The 13,024-nt window shown below is 48.5% G+C and overlaps 1 protein-coding gene across 2 annotated transcripts in view; it reads left to right on the top strand.

Annotated features, from left to right (window-relative positions):
• Positions 1-10,196, top strand: part of PRICKLE3 (prickle planar cell polarity protein 3) — a 38,309-nt gene extending 28,113 nt beyond the window's left edge. For both annotated transcript variants that reach the window (XM_079960038.1, XM_079960039.1), the window contains exons 6-9: positions 3,074-3,277; positions 5,200-5,386; positions 7,093-7,608; positions 8,693-10,196. In XM_079960038.1, the coding sequence (XP_079816164.1) occupies positions 3,074-3,277; positions 5,200-5,386; positions 7,093-7,608; positions 8,693-9,345 (1,560 nt within the window). In that variant the 3' untranslated portion in view covers positions 9,346-10,196. The remainder of the gene's footprint in view (positions 1-3,073; positions 3,278-5,199; positions 5,387-7,092; positions 7,609-8,692) is intronic.
• The last annotated feature ends 2,828 nt before the right edge of the window (positions 10,197-13,024 follow it).

The raw sequence follows: 13,024 nt of genomic DNA, 5'->3' as shown, positions 1-13,024 counted from the left end.
AGGTAAAGGTAAAGGTACCCCTGCCCGTACGGGCCAGTCTTGACAGACTCTGGGGTTGTGCGCCCATCTCACTTAAGAGGCCAGGGGCCAGCGCTGTCCGGAGACACTTCCGGGTCACGTGGCCAGCGTGACATCGCTGCTCTGGCCAGAGCCAGAGCCAGAGCCACACACGGAAACGCCGTTTACCTTCCCGCTGGTAAGCGGTCCCTATTTATCTACTTGCACCCGGAGGTGCTTTCGAACTGCTAGGTTGGCAGGCGCTGGGACCGAGCAGCGGGACCGCACCCCGCCGCAGGGATTCGAACCGCCGACCTTTCGATCGGCAAGCCCTAGGCGCTGAGGCTTTAACCCACAGCGCCACCTGCGTCCCTATTGGGAGAAACTTACTTAGCCCTTTTTCTGCTTGCCACTTCTCACCATGCATTCCACACTCCCTGGGTCAACTGTGCCCAGCTGGCGTCTCCAGACATGGCGTACTTGGGCCGAGGGGAAGAGAGCAGGGAGAAGCGGTCACTCTTGCCCTTCAAATTGTGGCCTCCTCCTCTGCCCCATACTGGTTTCTTTTTTAAAAAAATTTTTAAAATTATTTTTAACATATCATTTTCAAATAATTAAACATACTTTTACATCTTATACAATTTTTTTGGACTTCCATCAGTCACATCTGAAAATTTTCCAATCTAATCACTTAATATATATTTCTTAATTTCACTAATACCTTTAAATCTTATGACTAATTTCTCTTCTTTCTCTATTTTGCAATATTTCATATATTTTTCCTTACAAAACTTCTTGTAGTCCTATTAGCGTAATTTGTTGATTACAATTGCTCTTCAAATAGTTCATTTTTCCCCCCCAATCTTCTGCAAATCTCTGATCCCGCAGGTTTTGAATCCTTCCTGTCATTTTATCTAATTCTGCGTAGTCCATTAATTTTGTCTGCCATTCTTCTTTCGTCGGGATTTCTTCTTGCTTCCGCCCCATACTGGTTTTTAGAGGGAGACATGTTAACTAAACAAAAATATTCCATCCAATGTCTGGTTTAGCACTCGCAACAGCAGATTCTCAGGGTTCAGCTCAATGTGTAGAAGCCATTACAAACCTCTGGTGGCTTGTTAAATCCACTGTGGCTGAACCTGAATCCAGAAGTTCAGATCTTATCAGTTGGGCTTCATAATTAGATTCATAAAGATAAAAAGGTAAAGGACCCCTGACAGTTAAGTCTGGTTGCAAATCACTGTGGGGTTGTGGTGCTCATCTCGCTTTACTGGCCGAGGGAGCCGACATTTGTCCACAGACAGTTTTTCTGGGTCATGTGGCCAGCAAACCAGAGCAGCACACGGAAACGCCGTTTACCCTCCCGCCAGAGTGGTACCTATTTATCTACTTGCACTTTGACGTGCTTTTGAACTGCTGGTTGGCAGGAGCTGGGGCCGAGCAACGGGAGCTCACCCCGTCGTGGGGATTCGAACCGCCAACCTTCCGATCGGCAAGCCCAAGGCTCAGTGGTTTAGACCACAGCGCCACCCGCGTCCATACTTAGGCCCAATTTGTGTGGTGTGAATGGTCTTTCCTGGTGCTCAGGGCCAGCATCTCTGTGTTCATGCGTGCAAGCGCTACTTAGGCTGGTCTCTTGATTCATGCTGTTCCTTCCCATGCCAGCAGTGCTGGTGCTCTAGGGAATTCTACGCGAGTGGGGCTTGCATAAGTTGCTCTTTCGATGTTGAGGTTGCTTCACTGGAAGTTGAATCAGGGTTGTGATCTGTTGGCAAGGGCAGCAAATTCCAGGGTGATCCCAGAACACACCCTTGCTTCTATTCCGGGTCATTCCTGGGCCATTGTGTGTTGGTAAAGAGCCCCATTCTCCACCCATCTCTGCATGTCGGAGATAAGAATTGTTGGCATGGCTCTGATTCACTCCTTGTTGTGAACCTGGACTATTGTAGCAGCTGGGATTTCTGACAGCTACTACAGTCCGCTGGCGAGAGCCTCCTTCCAGCCTCTCCTTCCAGCCTGTTCGTGTTGCTGCCACATGCCTCCTTCCTCGCCCTCTCATGTTGGTGGATGACAGTTCCCATTGGTCCCAGTGAACATGGTTGCAGGGGGGAGTTACAGCCCCCCAAGCAACTGGAGGGCACCACACTGGCAGACGCTGCAGTAGGCAGTGTGTTATGGCTCCTGGATTCTGTGTGTGTGTGTGTTTGTGTGTGTATGCGCGTGCGCGCGCGCGCGCACGCACACACACACACACACACACACACGTGGCAATTGCCCAAGAAAGTTATGAAGGTAGCTCTGTTCCACTGTATTTGCATTCTGTGATACACAGGAAGGGTTGGTCTCTAAAAAATTTGGAAGAGGAAATATGTGGGCTGTGAGTTGCACCTCCCACATGGAAATTTTGAATTTTGGCTCCTGGTACAAGAGGAGAGTTAAAATACATTGGAGGAGCAACAGCAACATCTAGTGTTCAGATGAGGTACTTGGCTCTTTTAATACACACAAAAATCCCAACTCTCGGCTCTGTTCTTCTCTTTTTTATTTAAATCTTGTTGATTGCCTTTCAGCGAAAATTCTCAAATGAAACAAGAAATGTTTAGAAACACAAACTGTGCACAAAAGCAATAGAGCAGCAACAAGGTCATTTGAGAGCACGCTCACCCTCGTAAAGCTTCCTGTGTAAACCAAACTGTTTTTGTGAGCAGCGCTGGAAGAAACATGGCTTCCTAATGGAGGGTGACAGTTGTGGTGCCACCCCTGAGGAGGCCCTGCCGTGAGCCTTGGGGAGTCTTATTTCTGAAGAGGAAATGCCCCTCTCTGAAGGCCTCTAGTCTCATAGGGTTATATGGGAGAAAACAGTAGCATGGTTAGGGCCTTGTCTGATTTATGGCACTCTGGCGAATAAGCAGCACCTTGAATTAAAAGTCTTGAAAGGTGACCGCTGCCTTGGACAGATTGGGTTTAAAGCAGAGATAGAGAACCTGTGGCTTCTGTAACGTATGTGTGGTGCTTCAAACCCTTTGCAAAGTAATATGTAAGTCTTAAGTGCTCTTGGTTTCTCTTCCCTTGGCAGTGCGGGAAGCAGATATGTGGTGGGGACATTGCGGTCTTTGCCAGCCGGGCTGGGCATGGCGCCTGCTGGCACCCACAGTGCTTTGTTTGCACCACCTGCCGGGAGCTCCTCGTTGACCTCATCTACTTCTACCAGGGTGGCAAGATCTACTGTGGGCGTCACCACGCCGAGCGCCTCAAACCGCGATGTGAGGCCTGCGATGAGGTGAGGGTTTGTGGCAGACACTCCGAAGGCCACAGGGTGGGGATATTGGATGGATGGATGGGTGGATGGATGGATAGATACTAGGGTTGCCATAAATCTGGAATTTCCTAGAGATACCCAGAATACTGCAGTCGGAAGCAGTGTCTGGGCAGAAATCGGCAAAAAACAAAAAAGTGTTGGTGCTGACCTTTAAAGCCCTAAACGGCCTCGGTCCAGTATATCTGAAGGAGTGTCTCCACCCCATTGTTCTGCCCGGATGCTGAGGTCCAGTGCCGAGGGCCTTCTGGCTGTTCCCTCATTGCGAGAAGCAAAGCTACAGGGAACCAGACAGAGGGCTTTCTCGGTAGTGGCGCCCGCCCTGTGGAACGCCCTCCTACCAGATGTCAAAGAGAACAACTACCAGACTTTTAAAAGACATCTGAAGGCAGCCCTGTTTAGGGAAGCTTTTAATGTTTAACAGACCACTGTATTTTAACATTTTGTTGGAAGCCACCCAGAGTGGCTAGGGAAACCCAGCCAGATGGGCAGGGTATAAATAATAAATTCTGTTCTGTTCTATTCTAAAATGCCTGGGAAAATCCATACGTATGGCAACCCATGTCGGTCCAGATTTTCACTTTTTGAAAGATGGCAGTCCTGATACACACACACGCACTCTCACACACACACACACGTTTTGAGATTTCTTCTCCAAATTGTGCACCAGGTCACATGCTTTTATGCCAGATGTTGATCAGACCTAGTTTTGCTGAGTCAAGAAGCAAATTTCTATTTCAGTTTTAAATTATTTAACCCAACGCAGAATGTTAGGAGATATGACTGTGGGACGGGGGTGATGACTAGTTTTTAGTTTTAAAAGCAAAAATTGGGCACTGGTTCACCACCCCTGGATGTCATTAGTTATTATGACGGAAGGGAAAGCTGAGAAAGGGCGAAGAGGAACAAGTGTCCTCCTGGGTACTTTTGTACCCATATATATATATATATATGGGTACACACACACACACTTTTTTGCTTACTTATGGCATTTTTATGCCACTCCACAACATTTCTGGGTGGCTTACAATGAAAACCAATGTAAATATAAAGCACAAAAGCATGAAATCGGAACTACATCTCCCTAGAAAGTGTAGTGATGGCCTTTTACAGTGTTGGCTGTAAAGGGGTTTTGACCAATTCATGGAGGATAAAACCTCCATTATCAGAGGAAGTCAGCCTCTGAATACCATTAGTTGAGAGTTACAAGTTGGGGTAGACCCACTGAGCTCGGGTTCTGCTAGGGTGGGCCTTTGGCCTGATCCAGCTGGACTCTTCTTAATCTTAAAATAAGGGACTTTTTGGCTTAACTCATCTAGTATCTACACCTGCCATCCCATTTCTGCAACCTTGCGTTTTGGGAAAGCCTTCAAGACTCAAGTCATTTTTGCCCTTGTTTCCTTGATGGATCATAATCATGTCATTGGAATTTGGAGTCTGTTTTTATTTCTATGACTGTTTCATTCTTGGTTTTAGTAATGCTGATTTTTAAAAAAATACCTGTCATTTTTATTATTGTAAACCACTTCCAGGGAGGAACCAAAGGGAAAGAGGTGTGTATTTCAGGTTCCCAAACCTCCCTGGCAGATCAGATTTCTACGTGTTCAGAAAGGGCACTTGATATAGCTCTCCTGGGACGTTACTTCATGAAGAGGCAGTAACTTTGCTGTGCCTTGAGTTCCAGAAGGGATTTTCTGGTTGGCTTAATGCCGTTGGGCTCCCCTCCCCCACATTTTCCTCTTTGCCCCTTGGCTCACTTGTCTGAGTTGCTCAAAGTTGTTGTGTTGCGTGTGAGTGGGATTCCCCACAAAGGGCTGCAGGCGTCTGCCTTCTGTTTACTTCCCTCCCCTCTGACTTGTGGCTCCCTTTCTTGCCCTGCCCAACAGATTATCTTTGCAGACGAATGCACAGAGGCTGAAGGCCGCCACTGGCACATGCGCCATTTCTGCTGCTTCGAGTGCGAGGAGGCGCTGGGCGGGCAGCGGTACATCATGCGCCAGAGCCGCCCCTACTGCTGCCGCTGCTATGAGAGCCTCTACGCAGAGTACTGTGACGCCTGTGGCGAGCACATTGGTATGGATGCCCAAAGCTATTTTGAGTAGGCGGGTGCTTTCTGCACAGTTTATTTGGCTTCCAGAACTAAGGTTTCCAGGTGGACTTTTTGTAAGAAATGGGGCAATAGATGAGATGGGCACTGGGCAAGGGGGGAGTTTGGGAAGAGGGTTCTCCTGAGGGGCCATTTGTGGGTTCCTTTTTATGAATTATCAGATAATTGGATCAGGCTATGCTTCACGTGGGACGAGGGTGGCGCTGTGGGTTAAACCACAGAGACTAGGGTTTGCCGATCAGAAGGTTGGCGGTTCGAATCCCCGCGACGGGATGAGCTCCCGTTACTCGGTCCCTGCTCCTGCCAAACCTAGCAGTTCAAAAGCACGTCAAAGTGCAAGTAGATAAATAGGTACTGCTCCGGTGGGAAGGTAAACGGCGTTTCTGTGCGCTGCTCTGGTTTGCCAGAAGCAGCTTAGTCCTGCTGGCCACATGACCCGGAAGCTGTACGCCAGCTCCCTCGGCCAATAAAGCAAGATGAGCGCCGCAACCCCAGAGTCGGCCACGACTGGACCTAACGGTCAGGTTTCCCTTTACCTTTATGCTTTACGGGGAAGGAAGCCAAGGTTTGTCTCCAGAACATGGTTTCCATGCCAGGACTCAGTCAACTTGAACACTGTGTTTGCAGAGTGTTTCTTTAGCATTGGGAAAACTCAGTTACGGCTGCGGTGCAGCCACAGACAGCTGCAATGGGAAAAACTCCCAGCAGTGGCAGACTTTGGGGTTTAGAATTTCAGCAGCGCCCGTGAGATGCCAAAATTTGGCGCCTCTCACCTTGCAATGTTTGTCATTGTTGTGGTGAGCTCTCAGTGCCCAGGGCAGGCAAAAACCTGTCGCACTCCCCCGAAACTCAGCTTTGCTCCCAGCCCAGAGATGACATGATTCCCAGATAGGGCGGATTTGATTTAAATAAAATCAATTTAAATCATGTTTTAAATCTCAATTTAAATCACATTTTAAATCACAATTTAAATCATTAGTCAGTAAGACTTGATTTAAATCATTTTTTTAACAGAAAGATTCATTCTTGCTGGTATAATCTTAATATTTACAAGCAGATGAAGGTTTCATTTTTGGAATAATAAATTTTCAGAGTAGTTTTTACAGTTATATCCAAAATTACAGATTTGGTTATACTATTAGAAATACATAGATAATTATGAAATTATTGTGAGGTTTAATAAGTTAACTGGACAACTTTTCTGCTGTACTTTATTGGAAGGAGAAGAATAATCATTTCCTTAATAACAATTTATTTAACTAAAACAGTAACATTATAGCATATGTATCCATGTTTGTTAACTGATGTGGTTAAACATTTGTTGTTGTTTTTTAAAAAAACTTAGACTGAGTTTTAGCACACATGAAAAACTTAAAACAAATCCTTATTTCCAGATGAATAGCCTTTGGACTATAATGTAACTTAAATGGAAAACTTTCTTTAGAAAGATTTTTCCTCCAAAAGCATTTTATTTTAAAAATGCAATTTAAATTTTAAAAAATCTGATTTTTTTTAAAAAAAAATCTGATGTAAATAAAAAAAATCTGATTTTGTTTTTATTTTTTAAAATCACTGATTTTTATCCACCCTGTCCCCAGATCTTTGATTGTGTGCTTGTGTAGTAATGAAGCACTGACCTGTCCCCTGGTTTGGCCTTTTCCTTTCCCTGCAGGCATTGACCAGGGCCAGATGACCTACGAGGGCCAGCACTGGCATGCCACAGATGCTTGCTTCAGCTGCTCCCGCTGCCACCAGCCCCTGCTGGGGAAGCCCTTCCTCCCCAAGCAGGGCCAGATCTTCTGCTCTCGGGCCTGCAGCCTGGGCGAGGACCCCAACGGCTCGGACTCCTGCGACTCGGCTTTCCAGAGTGCCCGCTCCCAAGACTCCCGGCGAGCCAGCTGGCAGCAACGGCGGGTTCAGGCCCAGCGCTCGCCCTCCTCCTCCCACGTCGCCCGCTCCATTTCCTTTGGAGGGCAGCCGGCACCCGCTAGTTCGGCCCCGAGGATCCGAAGGAGCTGGAGTGGCTTATCTGGAGCAGGGGAAGAGGTGCCGACGGAAACAGAGGAGCTCTCGGATCCAGATAGCAACGGCTCAGGCTGCAGCCAGAGTTGTGAGGAGCCCGTCAAATGCACCTCTCGGGGTACTTCCACTTGTCCACCACCAGCCATGGACCAGGAGCCAGGAACAGGTGAGGCAGAACCAAGTGTGTTGGTGGATTTTGGGGGAGGGAACGTGGCATCGTATCACCACCACAAACTTCTGGATGTTATTTGGGAAGGCCTTCCCTTGAGGCTGACCCAGAAACTCCAGCGGGTGCAGAAAGCCGCGGCGAGACTCTTTACGGGGTCCTCGCCGTGGGATCACATTCACCCGGTGCTATACCAGCTGCACTGGCTCCCGGTGGAGTACAGGGTCAGGTTTAAGGTGCTGGTTTTAACCTTTAAAGCCCTATATGGCCTAGGACCCTTGTACCTACGGGACCGCCTCTCCTGGTATGTCCCACGGAGGACTTTATGGTCTTCAAATAAAAACATCTTGGAGATCCAGGGCCACAGGGAGATTAGGCTGGCCTCAACCAGAGCCAGGGCTTTTTCAGCCATGGCCCCGATCTGGTGGAATGCCCTGTCACAAGAGACTAGGGCCCTGCGGGACTTGATATCTTTCCGCAGGGTCTGCAAGACAGAGCTGTTCTGCTTGGCCTTTGGCCAAGGCACAGTCTGCCCCCCCCCTTTTGTAATCCTCATAGAACTCTAGCCCAATGGTTGCCATTAATTTGACTCTGAATTGATTTTAGAATGAATTGATTTTAGAATGTATTTCAATTAAATGATTATCATTTTTTGTAAACTGTGTTATTTTTACTGTTGTTAGCCGCTCTGAGCCTGGCTTCGGCTGGGGAGGGCGGGATATAAATAAAATTGTATTATTATTATTACAGTCATACCTCGGGTTGAAGTAGCTTCGGGTTGAGTGTTTTCGGGTTGTGCTCTGCATCGACCCGGAAGTAATGGAATGCGTTACTTCTGGGTTTCACTGCTCGCGCATGCGCAGACGCTCAAAATGACGTCGCACGCATGCGCGGAAGCAGCGAATCGCGACCCGTGCAGGCGCACAGACGTGAGTTGCGTTCGCTTCAGGATGCGAACAGGGCTCCGGAACGGATCCCATTCACATCCAGAGGTACCACTGTATTATTATTATAATTATTATTATTATTATTATTTGGAGTCTGGGCCTCTTTCTCTAACAGTCTTGTTTCTCCCTTCCCCCAGGGACTGAGAAGCGACCATGTTTCCAACGCACATCCCCCTTGCGCCATTCTATGCCGGAACTGGGCATCCACCCCTCCAAGATCCCAGACTGGAGCAGCAGCTCAGCTTCCAAACTCCAAGCATCTGCCCAGCTGCGACCCAGCGAGGGGCCTGAACTGGGGATGGCAAGCTTTGCCCGGGGAGGGGCACCCCGAGTTAGCTTCCGGGAGCCCCTGGTCTCGGGGGAGCCCAGTGCTCCTGGTCTCAAGGAGACCTCCGTCGATGCTCAGCTGCTTCAGAACGGAAGCGTTAGCCGGGGACACCCTCGCTCCACCTCGGACAACTCTCTCAACCTGGGGAGCCAGGGCTGGCGGCCGCCAAGGAAAGGCGCAGCGGAGGGCAGAGGAGCGAGCCTCTCCTACTCCGCTTCCGAGGGGGCTTTTCCTGCCTGGCACCGGCGTTACCCGCCCCGGGGATGGGACTTCAGCTCTTCCGATTCCTCTGATTCCTCCTCGGAGGAGGAAGGCTATTTTTTGGGGGAGCCGATACCCCTGCCTCCTCATTTACGAGGTGGAGCTAGCCCCACAGAGTCCACGCCACCCACTGACTCGATACGTAAGCGGCAGCGCCGAAGGCTGCGTGTGGTCCGGGACAAGAATTGCGTCGTTGCGTAGACCTGACTTCCACCTTCTGGACTTTGGCCACAAGAATCCAAGTATGAAATCGGGATTTAGGCTTGGAACCACGGACCTTTGCTCCGTCCGCCATGACTGCTTTGACTCACGACCCCTCGCCAGGGATCCTCTTCAAGTGACCTCTCCATTGCAACCGTTGAAATCCCCTCACCTTTCCTCAGGGACCCTTGTGTGCTCTCTTTTCCATGGTGACCTTTGATCTTTAGATGTGACCCTTCTGTGAAGAACCTTATCTCCTCTCTCTGGTGGTCTTTGAACTTTGGTTGTGTTTCTTTTCCATTGTGGCCTTTTGACCTCTCAACTGTGACCTTTTGAACATGAATTAACCCTTCTGTCTTGAACCTTCGGAGTGATGGTCTTTTGTACCTCTGCACTGTGCCCTGTGAACTTCCAACTGCAGTCTCTTACCTGGGAACCCTTGAACTTTGGTTTTGACCTTTCCACTGTGACCTCTGAACTTATCTCACCTCTCCTGGGTTGACCCTTGTTGATCATTGACTTTCAAGTTGCCATTATTAATTGCCTGCTTTCAAGCTCTGGGTGCTTAATTCTCTATAGATCAGGTGTTTGGTGTGTGTAAATGTTGTGGGGGGTGAACTCCTTTCTACATCTGGTACAGGTTTGCACCCAATCGAAGATGGACACCAGGTGTCTTCTATAGGGCAAAGCCTGCAACAGATCTTTTTGATCCACCTCAAACTACTCTTCTCTGTCCTGTCTTCTTGCACTTTGTGCATCTCTTGAGTTTGCAATTTTTAAAATTTGGATGGGTTTTTTTTCTAATTGAGGATTTAATTTAATTGAAATTTAAATAAAAATATATGAAAACACTTGTGTGCTGCAGTGGATCGTCACAGGATGTTGGGCCTTAATCAAGGAAAGCAGGATGCTGTGCAGCGAACATGCAGAATGGTCCTCTGTGCAGGAGGGATATGGTGACTTCTTGCATCCCTGTCTTGAACCAAGGAGCAACAGACAAAACACTTCAGTGCACTCTTCGCTAGTTTCATAACGAAGCCCCTGGAAGCTAACCTAAACATACAGTCGTACCCCTGGCTGAAGTCGCTTCCGGTTAAGCCTTTTCGGGTTGCGCTCCGTGGCGACCCGGAAGCCACGGAGCGCCTTACTTCCGGGTTTCGCCACATGCGCAGACGCTCAAAATGACGTCACACGAATGCGCGGAAGCAGCGAATCGCAACCCGCACGCACAGATGCAGGTTGCATTTACTTCAGGATGCGAACGGGGCTCCGCAACGGATCCCATTCGCATCCAGAGGTAAATATATATTTATTTACGGCTATTAGCCCATAAAATATGTACAAACATAAAAACACAAAAGCATAAAAACCAATACATCTAACAACAGAAGGGGAACACCACGATGCAAGGGTGGGTCATTGAGCAGTGACAAATAACAGGTTGGGGCCCGGAAAGATCCAAGGGACGGTTCACAGAAAAAGGAGAACTGGAGACGAGATCCGTCATGCACTCTCATCATAACTGTCCGATTAGTTTTTGTTGTTGTTTTTGGGTGGTTTTTGTGTGTGAGATAACCGCATTCAGGAATCTCGCCACCTGCAGAGTTACAGAAGGATCTGTATCCTGCAAAAGCAGTGCGGCATGTGACTCAACAGGCCTGCCAACCAAGCGCAGTAAAGCAGGACCCAGGAATTTAGTCCTAGCTATGCTATGTAAGGGACAGTTGAACATTATATGTGGAAGAGATTCAACTGTTTTCCCGTCACACTCGCATAGCGGAGAGATCCAGAGGTAAAACTGTACAAGGCAATTTTCTCTGCCCCCCCCAACTGTATGGCAGGCTAAAGGTAAAGGTAAAGGTACCCCTGCCCGTACGGGCCAGTCTTGACAGACTCTGGGGTTGTGCGCCCATCTCACTTAAGAGGCCAGGGGCCAGCGCTGTCCGGAGACACTTCTGGGTCACGTGGCCAGCGTGACATCGCTGCTCTGGCCAGAGCCAGAGCCAGAGCCAGAGCCGCACACGGAAACACCGTTTACCTTCCCGTTGGTAAGCGGTCCCTATTTATCTACTTGCACCCGGAGGTGCTTTCGAACTGCTAGGTTGGCAGGCGCTGGGACCGAGCAGCGGGAGCGCACCCCGCCGCAGGGATTCGAACCGCCGACCTTTCGATCGGCAAGTCCTAGGCGCTGAGGCTTTAACCCACAGCGCCACCTGCGTCCCAGGCTACTGTGGAGTAAATCCTTTGTTCCTTTATAGTCACCTCTTCTGTTTTACACTCAGCTTTAATTACCGTAGACCAGGCATGTCCAAAGTCCATTTCAGGGACCTAATCTGGCCCGCTGGTCGATTTAAACGGGCTCCCGTGGCAGTATATGTTGTGAGGTAAAATTCCCAAAAAATCCTCAGCAGCTTCAATTCTAAAAAAAGCTCACGGCCCTCACGCATGTTCACTTCATCAAATCTGGCCCTCTTTGAACACCCCTGCTGTACACTAAGGACACTAAGTAATGAGAAAGTTTCAAACAACTCAATGGAGGCTTGTACCCATTTATTTAGTGGAGATTTTGTGTACACAGCACTTGGGTGTGTGAGCTGGCTCTCAAGGCATTCGCGTTTAAGGATAAAAATAAAGCACAGTCATTCACGCAGCAGAGTTAAGCTCAATATAGCCGCAGTGTGCTGCTAAGTTAGACTTAGTCCTCTAGGGAGAATTTCCCTCCTTCTAGGGGGGCAGCCCCTTGTTTATTATTTATGCTCCTGTGCCAGATTCATAGCCCCAGCTATAACAAACATCCCTGGCATATTAGTGCTGAATTTGCAGCCAGGTTGTTGCCGTTCTGGAGTTCCCTCTGCCCCACATTCTATCTGAGCACATTTTATCATCTTCATTTGTCTCCTGTTTGCTAAAGGAGCACGCATGAGAATATTACGCCAATTTAGTCTTCCAGTAAACAACCCAAAGAATGACCAAGGCTATTCTGCCAACTTCATGGTGGAACACGGATCCGGCCCAAAATCCAGTGCTGTAGCTGCTGTTTCCTGCACCCTGTGAGTTGCCTTCTTTTTTATGATACTCTGCATGTACAGTGGTACCTCGGGTTAAGAACTTAATTTGTTCTGGAGGTCTGTTCTTAACCTGAAACTGTTCTTAACCTGAAGCACCACTTTAGCTAATGGGGCCTCCTGCTGCTGCCGCGCCGCCACTGCGTGATTTCTGTTCTCAACCTGAAGCAAAGTTCTTAACCTGAGGTGAAGCGTCTGTAACTTGAGGTACCACTGTACCGTGTCATCGAAGAACATGGAGCTTGACGATAGCCCCTGTGTAGGTAGTTTGGGGATTGGAGAGCTGGCCTGGCCTTTGTTAACGCTTTCACTTCCTACTTTTCCTTTTGGGTGCTGTGTGCAGCACATATCTGTTTTTTTAGTTGGTCTCAGGCATTCTGTAGAGTCTGCTTCACTTCAGCAAAGTACCTTTGGATCACTTCCTAGCCCCAAGCATTTATGAGTGTAGAACGGCAATGGCCACATCAATCTAGCCCCTCTGAGATGGCAACAACTTAAAGGAGGTCTTCAGTGGGATGGGAGCAAGCAAAGAGCTCATGATTGTCCTTCTGAAGGGGATCTTTTAGGAGACTTCTCTCTCCACCACATGCACAAAATCCAATGCAATTAGAGAT

Source organism: Podarcis cretensis (genome assembly GCF_951804945.1).
Source record: "Podarcis cretensis genome assembly, chromosome: 17".
Taxonomy (NCBI): domain Eukaryota; kingdom Metazoa; phylum Chordata; class Lepidosauria; order Squamata; family Lacertidae; genus Podarcis; species Podarcis cretensis.
Note: the sequence above shows the minus strand (reverse complement) of the source record. Positions and strands in the feature narration are given on the sequence as shown.